The sequence below is a fragment of the Aythya fuligula genome, chromosome 20, assembly GCF_009819795.1.
Source record: "Aythya fuligula isolate bAytFul2 chromosome 20, bAytFul2.pri, whole genome shotgun sequence".
In the NCBI taxonomy this organism is placed as follows: Eukaryota; Metazoa; Chordata; class Aves; order Anseriformes; family Anatidae; genus Aythya; species Aythya fuligula.
The window spans coordinates 7,142,807-7,158,908 of record NC_045578.1 but is presented as its reverse complement, the minus strand read 5'-3'; the positions used below and the strand labels follow the sequence as shown (position 1 = coordinate 7,158,908).

The window sequence follows — 16,102 nt, the reverse complement described above, 5'->3', positions numbered from 1 at the left end:
CTTCCTGGTAGGGCCCCGCCACCTCCCCGAGCACCCGCCGAGCACCGGGGCTGCCGGCCGGGGACCCTCATGCTGTCCCCTGAGGGTTTGGTGGCCGCGGTGGCTGCGCTCACCTTCCTGGGCCTCCTGGCCTGGCACCTTCTGGTGGCGAGGCTGGAGGTGCCCGGAGGCCTGGAGGAGGATGAGGAGGAGGAGGAGGAGGAAGAGGAGGGGACCCCCATCCTCACCGAGGACGGCGTGGGGTGCTGCCGGCTGCTCTGCAAGCCCTCAGCGCTGGCCCAGCACCTGGAGCGGAGCTTGGGGCGCTCGGCAGCATTGAGGGGGGGCCCCTGGCCGTGGCCCCGCTGGCCTCGTCTCCGTCTCCTGCAGCAGCTCCTGCAGCCCCCCGACCCAGCACCGGCGCTGGTCCGGGAGCACCTGCAGGTCCCCGACGGCGGCTTGGTGGCCCTGGACTGGTTAGTAGGGCCACGGGGGGGTGCCGGGAGCCGGCGGCGTGGCAGCGGGGGCCCCCCCAGCCCGGTGCTGCTGCTCATCCCCAACGCCGCCGGCAAGGTGCCGGGGGGGCTCCTGCAGCTGGGCCGCCGGGCGCTGGAGCTGGGCTACGAACCCGTCGTCTTCAACCGGCGGGGCCACAACGGCTGCCCCCTGGCCACCCCCAAGCTCCAGCCCTTCGGGGACCCCGGGGACTTGCGTGAGGCCGTGGCCTACGTGCGCTGCCGGCACCCCGGCGCCCCGCTGCTGGCCGTCAGCGAGGGCTCGGGCTCGGGGCTGCTGCTGGCCTACCTGGGCGAGAGCGGCTCCTCCAGCCGCCTGGCCGCCGCCGCCTGCATCTCGCCCATTTTCCGCGCCCGGGACTGGTTCGAGGCCTCCTTGCCCCGGCTCTACGAGTGGCCGCTGCTGCTGCACCTCAAGAGGGGACTCAGCAGGTTAGTGGGGATCGGGGATGGGGACAGGGATGGGGACGGGGATGGGGGTGTCCCTGTGCCGGGAGTCCCAGCGTTGGCGGAGGTGCTGAGGGCAGCAAAACGCGCTGGTTAATGAACACCAAAGCCAGGAGCTGGTGGTGGCGGCGGGGTTGGGCTCCTCAGCAACGCGCTGCGGGGTTGTGGCAGCCATTTGGGGTTCTCCCCGTAGGGAAACAGCCCCCCCCTCACCTCCCTCCTGCCCCCCACAGCGGCACTGGGTGCGTTATTGAACCTCCCCTGAGCCCCAGCACTAGAGCGGGGCCAGGCACAGCGCTGCTTGCCCCCAGCACCCTGGGGGGCTCCCCTATGGGGTGGGGGGGCCCTGACCACCCACCTGTGGCTGCAGCCCCCCCCCGTCCCAGCCCACGGTGTGCCGTGTCCCTGTCACCCGGTGTCACCCCAAGTGCCGGGGGCCTCAAGCAAGTGTCACCTCTGGGGGTGGTGCTGAGAGATTTGGGGGAAAAAGGGGATTAATGGGGGGGTGGAATGAGGGTCAAAATAAATAAATAATAAAAAAATAATAATCAACTCCAAAACTGATTGAGGAGGGGACATAAACAAATCATGGCAGCCCTAAGTCTCTGCAGAGCCTGGGTGGGTGCCTCCAGGCTGTGTATGATGCAGGCTGGGGATTTGGGGTTTTAAACGGGGACATTCCTGCTGGCCAGGTGGCAGCAGGGAGGGGTCTGGGCCCCCCCCCATTTCCCCCTACCCCTTATTACCGGTGCTCTCACAGCAATGGTGCCGCTGCCTGTTGTTGCCATGGCTCCTGTGTGCCAGGATGCTGCAGGGACACCCCCACCCCACAACAGCACACGGGGAGGGGGATCCCCAACCTTGCTTTAGGGCTGCCGGGGCGCACACCCCCATCCCCAGCACCCCCCCCCACCCCAGCCCACACCATCCCCGCAGGTACGCGGGCGCCCTGGCCGAGGCGGTGGACGTGGCCAAGCTGCTGGGCAGCCGCTCGCTGCGGGAGCTGGAGGAAGCCCTCTTCTGCGGGACCACGGGCTGGGAAACCTACTGGGAGCGCAACGAGCCCCTGCGGGACGCCGACGAGGTGGCCGTGCCCGTGCTGTGCGTCTGCAGCGCCGACGACCCCGTCCGCGGGCCCCCTGCCCGCACGCTGCCCCGGGAGCTGTTCCGCAGCAGCCCCTATTTCTTCCTGCTGCTCACCCCGCGCGGGGGTCACTGCGGCTTCCCCCAGCGCGGTCCCGGGCGCTGCTGGGCCCACGAGGCCGTGCTGGAATATTTTAGGGCCATCGGGGAGTTCCTGCGGGCGGAGGAGAGGAGGACGGGGGTGCCGCAGCCCCGCCGGTGGGGGGGTCCCGTCCCCGAGCCCCCCGCCTTCACCTGGCAGCGGTCCTACACCAGGTAGCCCCCTGCCCCTACCCCGTCACCGGCTCAGGAACGCAGGCAGACACTCCGTGTACTAAAATTACTTTATTACAGTTGATTTTTTTTTTTTTTTAACATTTCCTTTGCTATGATACAAAGGATACTTACAAACAAAATATTACATATGACCTTATTTTTTTTTTTTTTCTCTTCTCTTATTTTCTGACAACTTGGTAACAGCTTTAAATGCACAATCTATACAATTAATACAGGTTATATATGAGCTATAATGTATGTTGAACCAGAAGAATACCAGAATACTGACAATATACTGTACATTAAGCCTTACCAGTTAGTGCTCGTGGCATTTTCTACCAGAAGGAAAACGCACACCTGTAGATTCACTCATACCAGCTGGCGCTACCAGACACGGAAGCAGGAAGGAGTTCAATTCCCCTATTTAAATCCTTCGCGGCCCACCACCGTCGGCGCTGGGCCCGGAACCCTCAGACCAGTGTTCATAGTAAAACAGCAGATATGTGTGTGTTTTTCTACCTGATGCTCTGCAGCACAGAACCACGACGCCGGGTGCCTTTCCCCGGCCCCCCCGCGGCAGCCTGGCTTTGCCGAAGCCGCGGCGCTGTACCTGGAGGAAACCCCGCGGCGCTGGGCGAGCTCTTGGTGGGGAGCTGGACGTCCTGATGGGGGAAGAGGAGGAAGAAGAGGAGGAGGAGGATGGGGAAAGCAGCCACGGCCTCGCTGCTGGCAATAGGCAGCTCTGGGCTCTGTGCACTCCAACGCGCGGGCACCGGGGGTAGGAGCAAGCCCAGGGCACGTCGCTCCGCCAGCCCCATCCCAGCCCGGCAAAACCTCGTCCCCAACGGGGCAGGGGGTGCCCAATGGGCTGGAAGCTGCCTTGAGGCCTCGCCAGAAAGGGTTTGCTTTTGTTTCGCAGCCAAAGCTAGACTGGTGTCGCTACAGGTGTGCACTTCCCCTCCTCCCGCCATGGTCTACTTCCACTGATAAGGTTACATTTTTGTTTTCTTTTTTCTTTTTTTTTTTTTTGTTTTTCTTTAAAGCAACCAGCAAGTGAAGCGTTTTTTTTAGTTGACTGGCAAAAGACCTGGCATTTGCACAGAAGCTGCAAATGGAAAATAGCCATCCCCTCCTCCCACCCGCTGCATCCCATCCCAGAAAAACCCAAACGGATGGTGGAGGAAAACAAAAAAAAAAAAAACAGGGGTGGAGGAGAGGAAGGGGTGGGGAAACAGGTTGGAAAATACCAGGTTCGAGTTAACATTTCGTTGACTTCACACAATGCTTGTGCAAAAAGAAACAAAACAAAACCCCAAACAAACAAAAACCAAAACCAGAAACATGCTGGAAATAATGAAAACAAATGGAAAGTAATATATAAAATTAAAAATATAAATAGGATGTCTGGCTGACTGGTAGAAGAATAGGTCATTTAGGTTACAAAAAGGAATATACATTCAAGAGGCTCTGAACCCAGTGGGGTAACTGATGTTAAACTTGTGTTAATAGTTAGGCTAGAATTCTCAAGTTTGTCTTTAAAATCTTCACAATACAAGCAAGCTATTTTTATTTTTTTTTAAAAAATATACACTATACACACCTCACACAGCTTCTCCTACCCTTATGACACACGTTACGCTACCCTCTCGTACACTAAACCAAGGGGGTCTCACGGCTAACTTAACGCAAGGTAAGTCCATCCTCGCCCCAGCTGCTCGGTGTCCACGGGCCGGTGGTGTCTGCGGCACCGCAAGCAGGACCGAGCGACCCACACGGTAACACGACCTTCTCAAGCACTCTCACAAGTCACCAAAACGGCTGTAGCCTTTTTATGTTATACACACTTCACTTTGTTAACGGTTAAGTATTTACATCGGGTCTGCCCCCCCCTCCCTCCCCCACGACGGTTAGCTGTTCCTAGGCAGGTAAAAATGTCCCTGTTCCAAGCAAGCGAAGGGGGAAGAGCTGCGAGGGGTTAGGAGGAAAGGAAAAGCCGAAGAAAGGAAGCAGGTGGTTTGCTTGCCAGAAGCCAAACCCGTGCGCGCGAGGATGCCTCTCCTTCTCTGCTGCCACTCTGAGTCCTTAAAAAAAAAAAGCTCCCGTCCCCACCGACCGACGGGGGCGGCTGGAAAACCAGCCCTCGAGAGCACGGCCTCGCCTCCGCCCTCCTCTGCTCGCAGCTTCCCAGGACACGCGGCGAAGCCAGGCCCCACTTGCAGACTTGCCTCTGCCACGAGGCGAGGAGCGGAGGCGCGACGGGCGGCACCCGGAGGCAGCGCGGCGAGGGGGAACCCAGCCCTCGCTTGGCGACAGGGCTTTGGGGACGAGCGGGGCTCGGCCGCCACGTGCATCCCCCCCGTGGGTGCCCGAGTCTCGCCAAGACGCCCACGGCGAGCCATGCAGGAGCAGCAGCCGCGTCCTTCAGCTCCTCGGCAACTGCGCCGGTGCCTGAGCCGCGCCGAGCTCCGAGTTGCCATAGAAATGCGCGGTCCTGGCGCTGAAAGCAGGCAATGATCTTAAGCGAAATTCTTTTTTTTTTTTTTCTTTTTTTTTCTTTTTTTTTCTCTCTCTCCAGTTTAGATGAGCTCGGGCTTAAGACAAAAGCGTTTAGAAGGGGAGGGGGGGGGGAGGGAAACGTATCATTTCTACAGAGGCTGAAAAATAGAGTAAGAAGACGATATTAAAACCGCAGCAAAGAAACTGAACTCGGTTCCCGTGGAGTTCAGCCCCAGAAAAAAAGCTCCAAGCCACCGCTGCCGTCCCTCGGACCGCCTACATTACAGCACCTGCACAGAACACGGAGGGGAAGGAGGAGAGGAGCAGTCAGAGCAGGGAACCCCACCGACCTCGTGAAGCTGCCAGGCACGGCTGAGCTTCGGAAGAAGTCCTTCGGCCCCGCTCGGCGGCTGCGGCCGCAGCTCCCGCCTCCCCAGCTCGCAATATTTAAGCACAAATCCTTACAGTGTCACTTCGACAAGTCTCAGGGATTAGACGCATGCTGAACTACGACTGGCAATTACAGTAGCTTTCTGCTAGCTGGCACATACTGTATCTATAAATTTTAGTACAAAAACTTAAAAAATACAGAAACTAGGTCAATTTGTTAACTACATATTTACAGATACTTACAATTGTTTTCACTCACAATAATTAAACTAATTGTCAGTGAAAAATTCAAACTGTGCATGTTCTGAGGTACCCGTACTCAGGGGTGGGGAGCAGGGGAGCAGAGGGGTGAGGCGGGGTGGCGGGCACCCCGGCTTCGTTCACGTCGGCGGTGGCAGCGCCCGCCGCTCCTGGCCGGGTTACCCCGGGTGTCCGGACTCGGTGTGTGCACTCGGAGGAAGCAAGCAGAGAGGGAACCGGCGCCGGGTTGTTCTAGGACATGGCTTCGGGATGTTTCGAGGCCACCGGGTAGGTGCAAAGCAAACGGTCCTGTGCCAAAGTGCCTTCCTCCACCCACCCCCCCCCCCTCCCCGAGGAGCCCGCGGGTGAAGTGCAAGTATTCGGAGACCCGCAGCTCAGTGGTTAAGGTGCTTGTTTGCCGGCAGATCTCATTCACTAAGTCCCTCTCTAGCTGACAAAGGCCTTTCCTTCCCCAGCAGAGCGGGGCCGGGCAGGGGAGGGATGCGGCGAGGCGACGGCACAGGCGCAGCTGGCTGAGCTGCGTTGCACAACAGGAATTGGGGTTATCTGCTGCCATCTTTCCCCGGTGGGGTGATGTTTACTACAACCACCAGGTCTATCAGCTTTTTTTTTTTTTTTTTTCTTCTTTTGGCCATAAACAGCTACCCACAACCCTCTGAAGTGCCTCAGGTACATTTCTCAACAGACTCCGGCTCAATCGACTCTTAAAAGTGCAAACTGAAACAACCACAGCAGAGGGACGCGCAGCAGCGTCCCTGCCCTGGCACCCACCGCTCCTCGCCCCCGGCACGGGACAGTCCCAGGAGCAGGAGCTCAGCTCCTGGATGCCACAACCAAACCCAAGCCTCTCCTAAAAAGCTTGCAGGAGACCTTCTGAAAGTAGGGGGGGGGTGGGAAAGAAAACCAACTCCGAATTCTCTGGTAGCACGAAGAAGAGAGCCCGTGTTTGGCATGCTGCTGAGCTGGCTGGGCTTCGGGGCTGCTCTGCCCCACAGGGGAAAGATTGCGGCTGGATGAACGACCTGACGCACAAAAGAACCATTTTTACCCCCCAACGTGCCAAATGTCTCACTAAGATGTTGGGGTCTTTCGAGGACAAAGGAGGAGGTTAGAAGAAAGGGTCTTCACAGCTTGAGGAGCTCGTGTTTGAGGGCAGCCACTTGGCCAGCGTGGCTCTCGCCCCTCTGCTACGAGACAAGACCACAGCCAGATTCACCAGAAAGCCACAGCAGGCACCCAGGGGAAGAACAAGGCTGTCCTCTGTTCACGGGACTTGAGTAACAAAGCACACGTGCCTAGCGGAATAAAGAACGCACCAGAGGTGTATGCATATACGTACGTGTGTACACACACACCTTTACATGAAATCTTCCCACTTCACTTCTCTTTTCATCCTCCACGTAACCTGCTCTAGCTATGAGCCACGAACAAAGGCAGACATCGTGTTCGGGGTCAGTGGCAGCTTAAACTGGGGAATGCCAAAAGTTGGTGCCTGCGCGGCGTGCCAGGACCACGCTGGGCTCGCGATCTTCCGTGGCGAGGCACAGCCGGGGACTCTGAGCTCAGCCCGCTGAGCACTTCACCTGCCCACCCAGCGCCCCTCCTGCAGGTCTGTGCGCTGCCTGAACCGCTTTTCCTATCTCTATGCCATCTTGTTTTCTTCTCTGCAGTCTTCTGACTTCCTGGTACCCTCTGGGAGCTCTCGTCTCTGCTTTACAGCACACCACCAGCAGCTACCCTGCCCTCCTGCTCCCCAGAAGAAGAAAGCTACAATTAACAGGGCAGCGTTGAAGCCAGGGCTGTTGACGGCGTTCAGCCCCGGCACAGTTTTTGTTCGTGCCCTTGTCCTAAGAGAGCCCCGCTGCACGGGCTGAGCTAGCTCACGAAGGGAGGGAGTGCTAAAGAACAGCAGAACTGAAGTGCCCTGACAGAAATGCACAGCATGACTCGTGTGTGCACGCATACCCACACACGCTTCCACAGAGTATATAAATATATACACACGAGAGACCATATATATATCCAGAGAGATGTGCGTATTCAACAGAGTAATGGTAGACAGTGGTACAATACGATTTATTGCCTCTCAAGAAATGGCACACGGACAGGGGGAGCGGGGCAGGGCGGCTGGAAGTGCAACGGGCCCTCTTCCCTGGGGGGTGAATGAACGGCATTACTCCAGGATCTAGCACGGTGCACTCTGGGCAGGTTACAGCTCACGTGCAGTGCACATTTCTTCTGAAGCATGAGGGCCGAAGGGGGTGCAGAGCAATGCCAGCCCGTCCCCAAAAGCCAGGCGAGGAAGGGCTGCAGGGAATTTTCTGTGGGAAGCTTGGTATCGTACCACATTGATTTCTTCAACCCCTTTGAAGCTCACAGGCTCGGACCGAATGCAGGTGAAATAGAGGCGGGCTCCATTTCAGCTCTGCATCCCGGGAAGAAAGCACGAAACGCTCAACACGGATGGGAGAGGTGGCTGCTGACTCCCTGCGACACCACGGAGAACAAGAAAAAATGTGGTCCCTTTCACTGATTTTACTTAAATAAAATCAAAAGAAATTGAAATCGGGTAACGAGGTGAAAATGCTGGCTCCACTGTTTTTCCAATCTCTGAGCTAAACTACATCAGAACTTCAGGTCTTTGCAAAGGGGAAAAGAAAATAACCACAGAAAAACAGATTTTAGGTGTCAAGCTGGTGATTTGAGAATACTGCAATAAAATTTGCAAAGTAGTCCACACAGCAGAGATTCCCCAGTGTTAAACACAAGCATAAAAGATGTAAAAAACATCTTTGCTGAGGTACTGGAGCAGTTTCTACAATTTAGAGATTACAGTATTTTAAAAGCCAAGGTTAGGGCACGACTGCAACAAGTACAATAGGGAGCAATTGGTCTTGCTTTTAAAAACAGAGTTTGCAAACTGATTCAGAAAGCGTTTGCGTCGCTCTAGCGTAATTTAGAGTTGTTCAAGCATCTCAGAATGACATCCGAGATGCAATCAAATTCTCAACACCAACGACCTCCTCATACACCTCCAACGCACAACCTGACTGCATCCCTCGGGCTACACCTGCGTAACGGGGTGCTTCCTCTCGAGACCAGGCTTGTTTAGGACAGCTCTCCTTCCCCCAGGCACACACAGGGACACACACATTTAGACCAGTTGATCTGAATCAGTTTTTGCAAACTATTTTAATTAAAATATTAACTTGTTGGAATAGTCCAGGTCTGCACATGATATACATGTAAAAATGGTTACTACACAATTCTTTTTGAATACAAAAAAAGCCAATATGGGACAGCCATCATTTGGATTCAGCATTCAGTCATGCTCGACATTACACAAAGAGATGGGTTGAGAGAATTCTGTTGAAGTAGCTCAATTTAAGCCAGAGACTTTGACCAAATTCAAACCATAACAGAAGCAAAAGAACGAACCCGCTGACCTCGCGGGTACAGCCTGTCCCCACTGTCGCTGCTGCTGCTCGCGATAGAGGAGCTGAACTTCAAAACCTCGTGGTAGCACCATGCTCTGGACACACACTCCACACTCACATGGTAAATGCCAATACAGTTTGGGGGGTTTTGGCCTTTCAACTCGTTTCTTTTGTCTTTCTTTTCCAAACCCAGGAAAATACAGGTACCTTTCCTAAATCAGTTTCACTGCATTTTTTTTTAACAATATTGCGATGCAAAGGAGTGACCCCAAAACATCCACATAAAAACAAAGCAGAGGAAGGGACAGGACAATTCATAGTCACCACTGTCCGCAGGGGGCAACCAGTCACTTCCTTGGGACCACTGCCTCGTCCCAAGCTTCTGTGACCTCTTAGCACTACAAAGCTCTTTTACTAAGGGGCTGCTCAAACATGTTTTGGTAGTTTCCATATTTCCTTAGAGTGATATGCTACGTCAAGATGCTAAAAGTCCCAGTTGGATTCACTGGACACTGGCAGAGTGTTAAGGATTGGGAGTGGATGTTAATTTAGCTAACGAAAGAACGTCGCCCTGTTGAGAGTTCCGAACAGCAGCGAGACACTAGAGTATTCACACTATAAATATGTCACGTGGACAAACACATTCGGAAAACCTTGCTTTTGAGCCCTATAAACATATTAAAGGCAAATCCTAGAGTTAGCAGCTAGTGTTTTCTTCAAGATGATTAGTGTGCAAGGAAAAACATTTACAAAGAACCCTGGCTGGTCAGTCCCCAAGACAGAAATCTTTGCCTCAAGCCAAACTCCATCTACCTGCACCTCTCCTAACCCCACAGCGCTGGCTGACCCAGACCGCTCGGGCACTGACACAAGAGCATGGCGGCATCTCCAGTTCCCAGCACTAAGGGATGACACTATGCCACAAAGTCCCTCGGTTAATTCGACTCCCTGCCCTTTTATCACTGTATTGATTTCACGACCTCCTTTGCTTCCTTTCAGTAGTACAGCAGCTCCGAGGAGCCTCTGGAAGTAGTGCCTTCTTGCGTGGTGTGATATGCTGCCAAACAATCACAGCATCTCAAGGGACTGTAAAGGTTGTAAAGTATTGCAGCAACGAAAATAATAAAAAGGAGCCTCACATGCAGCAAGATCTACAGTGGTGATGTGGGTTAGTCATCAACTGGGAAGAGTCATTGGCTCAGCTCCTCCTGGTACACTGTGGCAACTAAACATTTAAACAGTTGGCTACACTCTACATGTAAACAGGAAATTGCAACAAGCCAAAAAGGTAATAAATCGGTGGATGTAGTGTAATAATGAAAAACCCGATCAATGGCATTTTGTGACTATGGCATCCTTCAAAATACCTCTGGCATTTGAGACTGATTGGCTGAAAATCTAACATTTCTGAACGGAGCAAAAAGGACTACGCTGGGCTCCAAGAATTATTCTGATGCTTAGCTAAAATGAGATGTCACAGTATTAGCTGTACAAGTGCATTACTTACGCTCCTCTGCCCAACCTCGTCTGAGCTACCAGCAGCACAGTCAGGGAGTGCTAAAGCAGGAATACAATTTTTTTTTATTATTTTTTAATTTATTTTTTTAACATTTCTAGCCTGTTCCCTCCAAACAGGTTTACCTACACAGTTCTCGGGAAGCTGACCAGTGCCATCTAAGAGAACTTCACTTCTTACACAACACGGAGCGGGCACTTGGGTAGAAGGGCCCTGCCGAGCCCTGGTGTCTCCTGGCCTCTCTTCTGACCCTTCTTCCTCACCTACGAGTCTTTTGAAAATGCCTAGAAGAGGCAATACCCTAGAAATGTTTCCACTTTAACGACAAATAAAAACGGAACAGAAGATCCAGCTGTTCCTCCCCTGGATGTTGGTTTAAAAGGCAGCTTGCCTGGTTTTTGCAGGGTGGCAGTTCGAAATTTATGGACATGGGAGGAGGTCTCCATTCTCCCTCAGACTTACTACGGATGGTGTGACGAGGGCAGTCTGAGGCCCTTCTGTCCTGTCAGTGTGATGACCACCAGCCAACTCTTCTGACTAATTGCATATATTTCTCAGACGCCCTCCCAAGACCCCTCCAAAAAGTAAAAAAAACAACAACAACGACAAAAAAAAAAAAAAACAACAACAAAAAACCACCCCCCCCAAACCCTGCAGCCAAATACTATGACATCCCAGTTAGTAAACACAAAACGTAATGCTTTACAAAATGAATACAATATTCCATGTGCACCCAGCTTCCACACGTCAGCACCGCACTGAGGAGGCTGCTGGGCTGGTGTCTGTAGGCAGTTTCTGTTGGCAGACAGCTCCAGTGGAATTGCCACCCTCAGTTATTGTTTAAGTTATGTATAAGACATGTGTGAACCATTGGATATTTGTGAAGTAACACTTGTGCTCCTGCTCATGCCCTGTTCCGTCCGTCCCCCAGAAGCTGTCCGCCTCAGAGCCTGGGGGCTGTTGCGGACCCCTATAGCACTACCTCGAGGTACCCCTTGCATGGGCCCCGAGGGGTGACCCCATGGCTGGGGTCCACCTTGCATTGGATGGCCCCAAGCTTGTGGTGGGCCACCCATGGGATGACCCCAGTGAGGTCCTGCACCCCCAGTAGGATTGTGGGACCAGCCAGAAGCTCCCGGGTAGCTGTGGCTGAACGCCTCGGGGGAGAGATTAGAAAGAACCATATTACTAAAACCTAGCCTCATGCTTTCTGAGTCAAAGGCTTCGATCTCGCGAGCTTGACGCTCCAGCAGGCTTCGTATCCGTTCGGTACGCTCATTCTGTAATGCCAGCATCTCCTCCTCAATCTGGGAAGAAAAAAAGAAGAGAGAGTCTGTAGCAGCAGGGCTCCTTTACGGGCACGGCCTCAAGTCTCCCAAGGACCTGAAACAGCAAACTAATGCAAAACCTTCTCCCCGGACTTCTAAAGGAGGCTGGATCTAGCTCAGATGTCCCCAACACACAATCTGTTCTGAATGCAAAAGGGTAAGCCTCAGCCCTGTGCATGGCAAAGCTCAGCGGGTACTAGCTGGAGTGTCTTGGTGCCTGCTCCCTCATCAGTACAGAGCCTTTCAGGGATGTGAATCCCAAGCCTGCAATGATACTAACAATTTGACACAGATAAATCTTTTAAGATGCAGCAAAGCCTACAGCTGCCATAGTAACCTACTGCAAAAGCACCTTTAGACAGAGCCAAGCGCAGTATCTATACAGCCAAATACCTGCCAACACAGCTTAATGTGACCTCCACTGTTCGTCGCTGAATCCGACGATGACAGCTGCTCTTTTCTCCAGGATTCAATGTACTAGCCCACATTCAATTTCCTCTCCAATGTTCATCAGCCAGCTTTTCTTAGCTCATGTTTATCACCTCTTATCTATCCGTTTCCTAAATTGGTTGTGTTACCCTGATACTTCCCCCAGTGCATGCGACTTAAGAAAGCAGGCAGTGATGTTTGCACCGGGTGGCAGATTATTAGCTGGACGATATGCAAGCTGGCAACTCCAGTATCCTCCCTGTGACACTGTTCCAAACCAGTTTCCAGCTGTACTTTGGTAGGGGCGCTGGGATCAGCTCTCTTCAGTGCAGGTAACTTTGGGCTACGGCCTCCTGACACCCGTCAGGGAGGGATGAAAGCCTTTCTTACTGAAATCTTTGCAGTCAGGTGGAGAACCAAAGAATCGCTCGATTATCTTCTTGCCAGCACTGAAAAAGCTACTTCTGGCTTCAGTGAAATAGGCCAAAAGGGTAAAAAGCAGTAGCCAAGGCTTTTAAGCAGAGCTCACTAGCATCAGCAGCAATGTGGTCAAGAGGAGTTATTTTGGTCTGTGCTGGAGGTACCGGGCAGAGCGCTGTAAGCATTCTCTTGCCTTAGTCAGGGAATACTCAAAATGACTTCATCTGGAATTTAGGAAACAATCTGCTCCCATGTGAGTCATCTCCTGAGCCATTCTGGGCTCTCAGAAACAGCCTTCTCCACTTGTCTGCTTCTTATTGCTGGGTGAGTGACACTGACTCCACGGAGCAGCCTTCCCTACTCTTGCTGAGAGCCACGCAGTGGTCAGCTGGCTTGCAAACAGCAAGAGGAAGAAGGTGCTTTCTCTGATGTTAGCTCTTCAAAATGCTGCACTTATTTCTTCCAGTGACACTATATAAAAAGAATCCCCTTTTCTTGCAGAACTAGAGCATCCTCAGCACATCTAGCTGCACATAGTTTTCAGTCTTTGCGACAGAAAACAAAACAAAACAGGACTTTGTGCAATCAAACTTTGCGTGCCCAACACGCTGCATTAAAATGACATCACTTAGAAACAACCTCAGGATGCAGGACTGAAGATGAGGTGCCTGAGGCACATGAGAAGGAAATGAGTAAATCTGAAGTCTTTTAAAGACACTCCTGGGACACGCTTGTGACTGGTGCAATACAAACAACATCGCATCAGGGTGTAACTGGACCTCAGTCACTGGCACTTACAGACTGGGCAGGGATGGGGCTGGCTGCTGGCTCCTTAGCCTGAGTCATTTATGCTCTGTTGAGTTACTGTGGTGATGGGCACCACCAAAAATGGAGAGCACTGCGCTGAGGAGGAAGCAGAATCCTATGCACATGCCTACTTCTGGAACCTCATTTACTGTTGAACATCAGGGACTGACTTTGCCACAGGCTAGGTATGTAATTGTGCACGTGAATTCAGACATTCGACTTGTGCACGTACCTGCCCTCTCCCTGGCTGCCAGACAGCCTCAGTGAGCACAGGCACACAAATCCCAGCTGACACTGCTGAGCAACCCACACCAGAGCACTGGCAGCTCCTACAAAGTCAGACCACCCCTCCCTGTAAGGAATATCCCTGCAAAAGGAGGGTGCATCTACCTTTGCACCCAGGTGTTTTTCCTTGAGCTGCCACTAAGTAACTGTAATCCCAGCAAGAAAGTCTCACCACTGCTCCACAACTTTGTGAGCAGCAACGCACTGGCATTGCTTATATTGCTAAATAAAGGCTCCCTCCCATGGGAGTTGATGGACTGTTATTTATTTATTTAATTATTTATTTATCTATCTATTTTTAAGGTGTTAGTCTTGCAGGGACATACAGAACACATTAAAAAAAGGGAAAAATTATCTTAGAACTTACTGTTATTGTTTCCTTTTCTCCTCTATACTATAACTTTACTAAGCTTCCTTCCCCATAACCGATGGCAAATGATTTGTATGGGCCTTCTGTGCACAGACTTTGATCCTTGTGCACGCTGACAGACTGGTACAACATTAATATTGGTTGATGTGCGTTTCCATAAGCCACTGGCCTCAGTTCAGCTTTTGGCATCATGTTGTGTGCAGTGCAGTCTCTGCTGATCCCCCGCACAAAGAGCAGTGACCAGCAGCAGGTTTGCTATGTCACACTTCTTCCCAGAGCTCTCGTCAGGTCGCACCGCCAGAGGGCAATGCACACCCAGCCTGGTTACACGCTTACGTGCAGGGCTGTGACAGGAGCTGGATGGGAGCAGAACGACTAGCGATGGGATTTAAGGACAGCTATTCCACGCGTGGGTGCCACACAGGATCTCTGCTTTCACAAATTCAGTCACTTCCAGAGATTCAGCTACTTGCAGGGGACCAAAGCACAGCAGGCCCATGCTGTGCTCTTGGAGATGCTTCCTCTGCTCACCATGAGGTGGAGCAGTTTTATTCCAACGAGGGCCCTCTACCAGCCAAGCATCCATCTGTTAGCCTCTGGGAGAAGCGTGAAGAACCTCGAGGCCACAGAGTAATTGCTGTAATTTAATAATCGCCGAGCAGCAGCAAAGTTTGGGACTGCTGTGTGAATGGTGACAGCTGGCACCCACAGAGCAAATCAGAAACGGAAAAAAGCTGCAGGAGGAAAGCTGTGCATTTCCTTTCACTGACTGCTGCACTAACTACCCTTCTTCTGGATTGCACAGACCCCTCCCTCGCACACGTTTCTATAAACACCATGTTTCTGGCACTGCATAGAAAAGCATGCTTCAACAAGGAGCCCCTTAACACATATAACAGCCAATTCAAGTTGAAACCCAGGGAGCAGCAGTTTGCCCATGCTTGTGGCTCTGGCTACTGCAGTTTAAGGGCAATGCTGCTGACAGCAGTGTTTCTGTAACAAGTGTCATTTTGTAGGGAACTGCAGCTTGGTCTCCGCACACTGACAAATGGAGCAGAGCTACACCAAAATAATCAAACATATTACCATAAAAAACAGGGTCTCAAATCCCAAGACCATCTAATACATTTTAACCCGTCCCCCTGCCACCTTTTTGCCCCCCTAAATTGCTTGTACCATGCAAACTTCAAGGCAAAAGCCAAAAAACTTCATGTTAGGTTGTTATATCTGTTCTTTTATAAACTGGGGATTTTAATTTGTAGCTCAGAGACAGAATGAAGAGTTTGCTTTCCCTTCTGTGCAGAGAGGCATGACTCCCTCCGGCTCTGGCATGCCTCAAGCAGTTCTATCCCAGCCAGAAGCTGCTTACATAGGATGGCTGAGCTGGCAAAGTTTAGCCTGCGTGTCACTGAGCTATCATCCCAGAAAGGCGAATATCCAAATGATCCATGTTACTGTATACAGCGAGGTAAAAACAATTTCTCTCTATGCTGATAGGTACAGTGCAATTTAGGATCTGAAATCTGAGTGTGCTAATGATGCTCGCATGCCCATTTTACCTTCTGCTCAAGGAGGGCCCGACGGAGGGATACCCTCTGTTCAAGATCACGCAGCTCCCGATCATGCTGGGCTTCTGCCTGCATCTTGATTTTACTCTGATATGCATTCAGCAGCTCCAATTCTTGCTGCAGCTGCATCTTCAAAACCTGGCACTCTGCTTCCTGTGCTTCATCCAAACGCAGCTGGGAAAGGCAGACAATAGAGATGTTTCACTATGGGGTAACCACTCATGACACTCTCGGGGAGGACTGTGGGGAGAGGGAGAGAATGGGATGGGACTTTGTTTTCTTAGCAATACAACTGGTCTCCATTGTACTTGGTTTCACTGAACAGAGAACCTATAGTGACAAAGACTGGTGACTGTGAGCCCACAGTGCTGATGCAAGTGACGCTGATGAGCGGTGGCGCCTCAGGAACCACGATCCATGCTGCAGAGAGCAGACTGCTGGAGGTGCTAATATCCA

General features: G+C 52.3%; 2 protein-coding genes across 3 annotated transcripts in view; one reads left to right on the top strand and one right to left on the bottom strand.

The window, feature by feature from the left end:
- Positions 1 to 69: 69 nt before the first annotated feature.
- Positions 70 to 2,343, top strand: ABHD15 (abhydrolase domain containing 15). Its single transcript, XM_032201161.1, has 2 exons — positions 70 to 926; positions 1,878 to 2,343. Exons 1-2 carry the CDS (start codon positions 70 to 72, stop codon positions 2,341 to 2,343), a joined length of 1,323 nt encoding a protein of 440 aa, XP_032057052.1.
- An 8,743-nt stretch (positions 2,344 to 11,086) lies between these two features.
- TAOK1 (TAO kinase 1) overlaps positions 11,087 to 16,102 on the bottom strand; it is a 62,395-nt gene continuing 57,379 nt past the window's right edge. For both annotated transcript variants that reach the window (XM_032200756.1, XM_032200757.1), the window contains exons 19-20: positions 15,638 to 15,820; positions 11,087 to 11,746 (exon numbers count right to left, since the gene is read on the bottom strand). In XM_032200756.1, coding sequence (XP_032056647.1) covers positions 11,285 to 11,746; positions 15,638 to 15,820 — 645 coding nt within the window. In that variant the 3' untranslated portion in view covers positions 11,087 to 11,284. The remainder of the gene's footprint in view (positions 11,747 to 15,637; positions 15,821 to 16,102) is intronic.

Bases quoted from the DNA above. Each gene is read 5' to 3' on its own strand.
- ABHD15 (XM_032201161.1), top strand. From the start codon at position 70: ATGCTGTCCCCTGAGGGTTTGGTGGCCGCGGTGGCTGCGCTCACCTTC. The intron at 927-1,877 runs GTTAGTGGGGAT...CCATCCCCGCAG, and splicing joins CTCAAGAGGGGACTCAGCAG to GTACGCGGGCGCCCTGGCCG.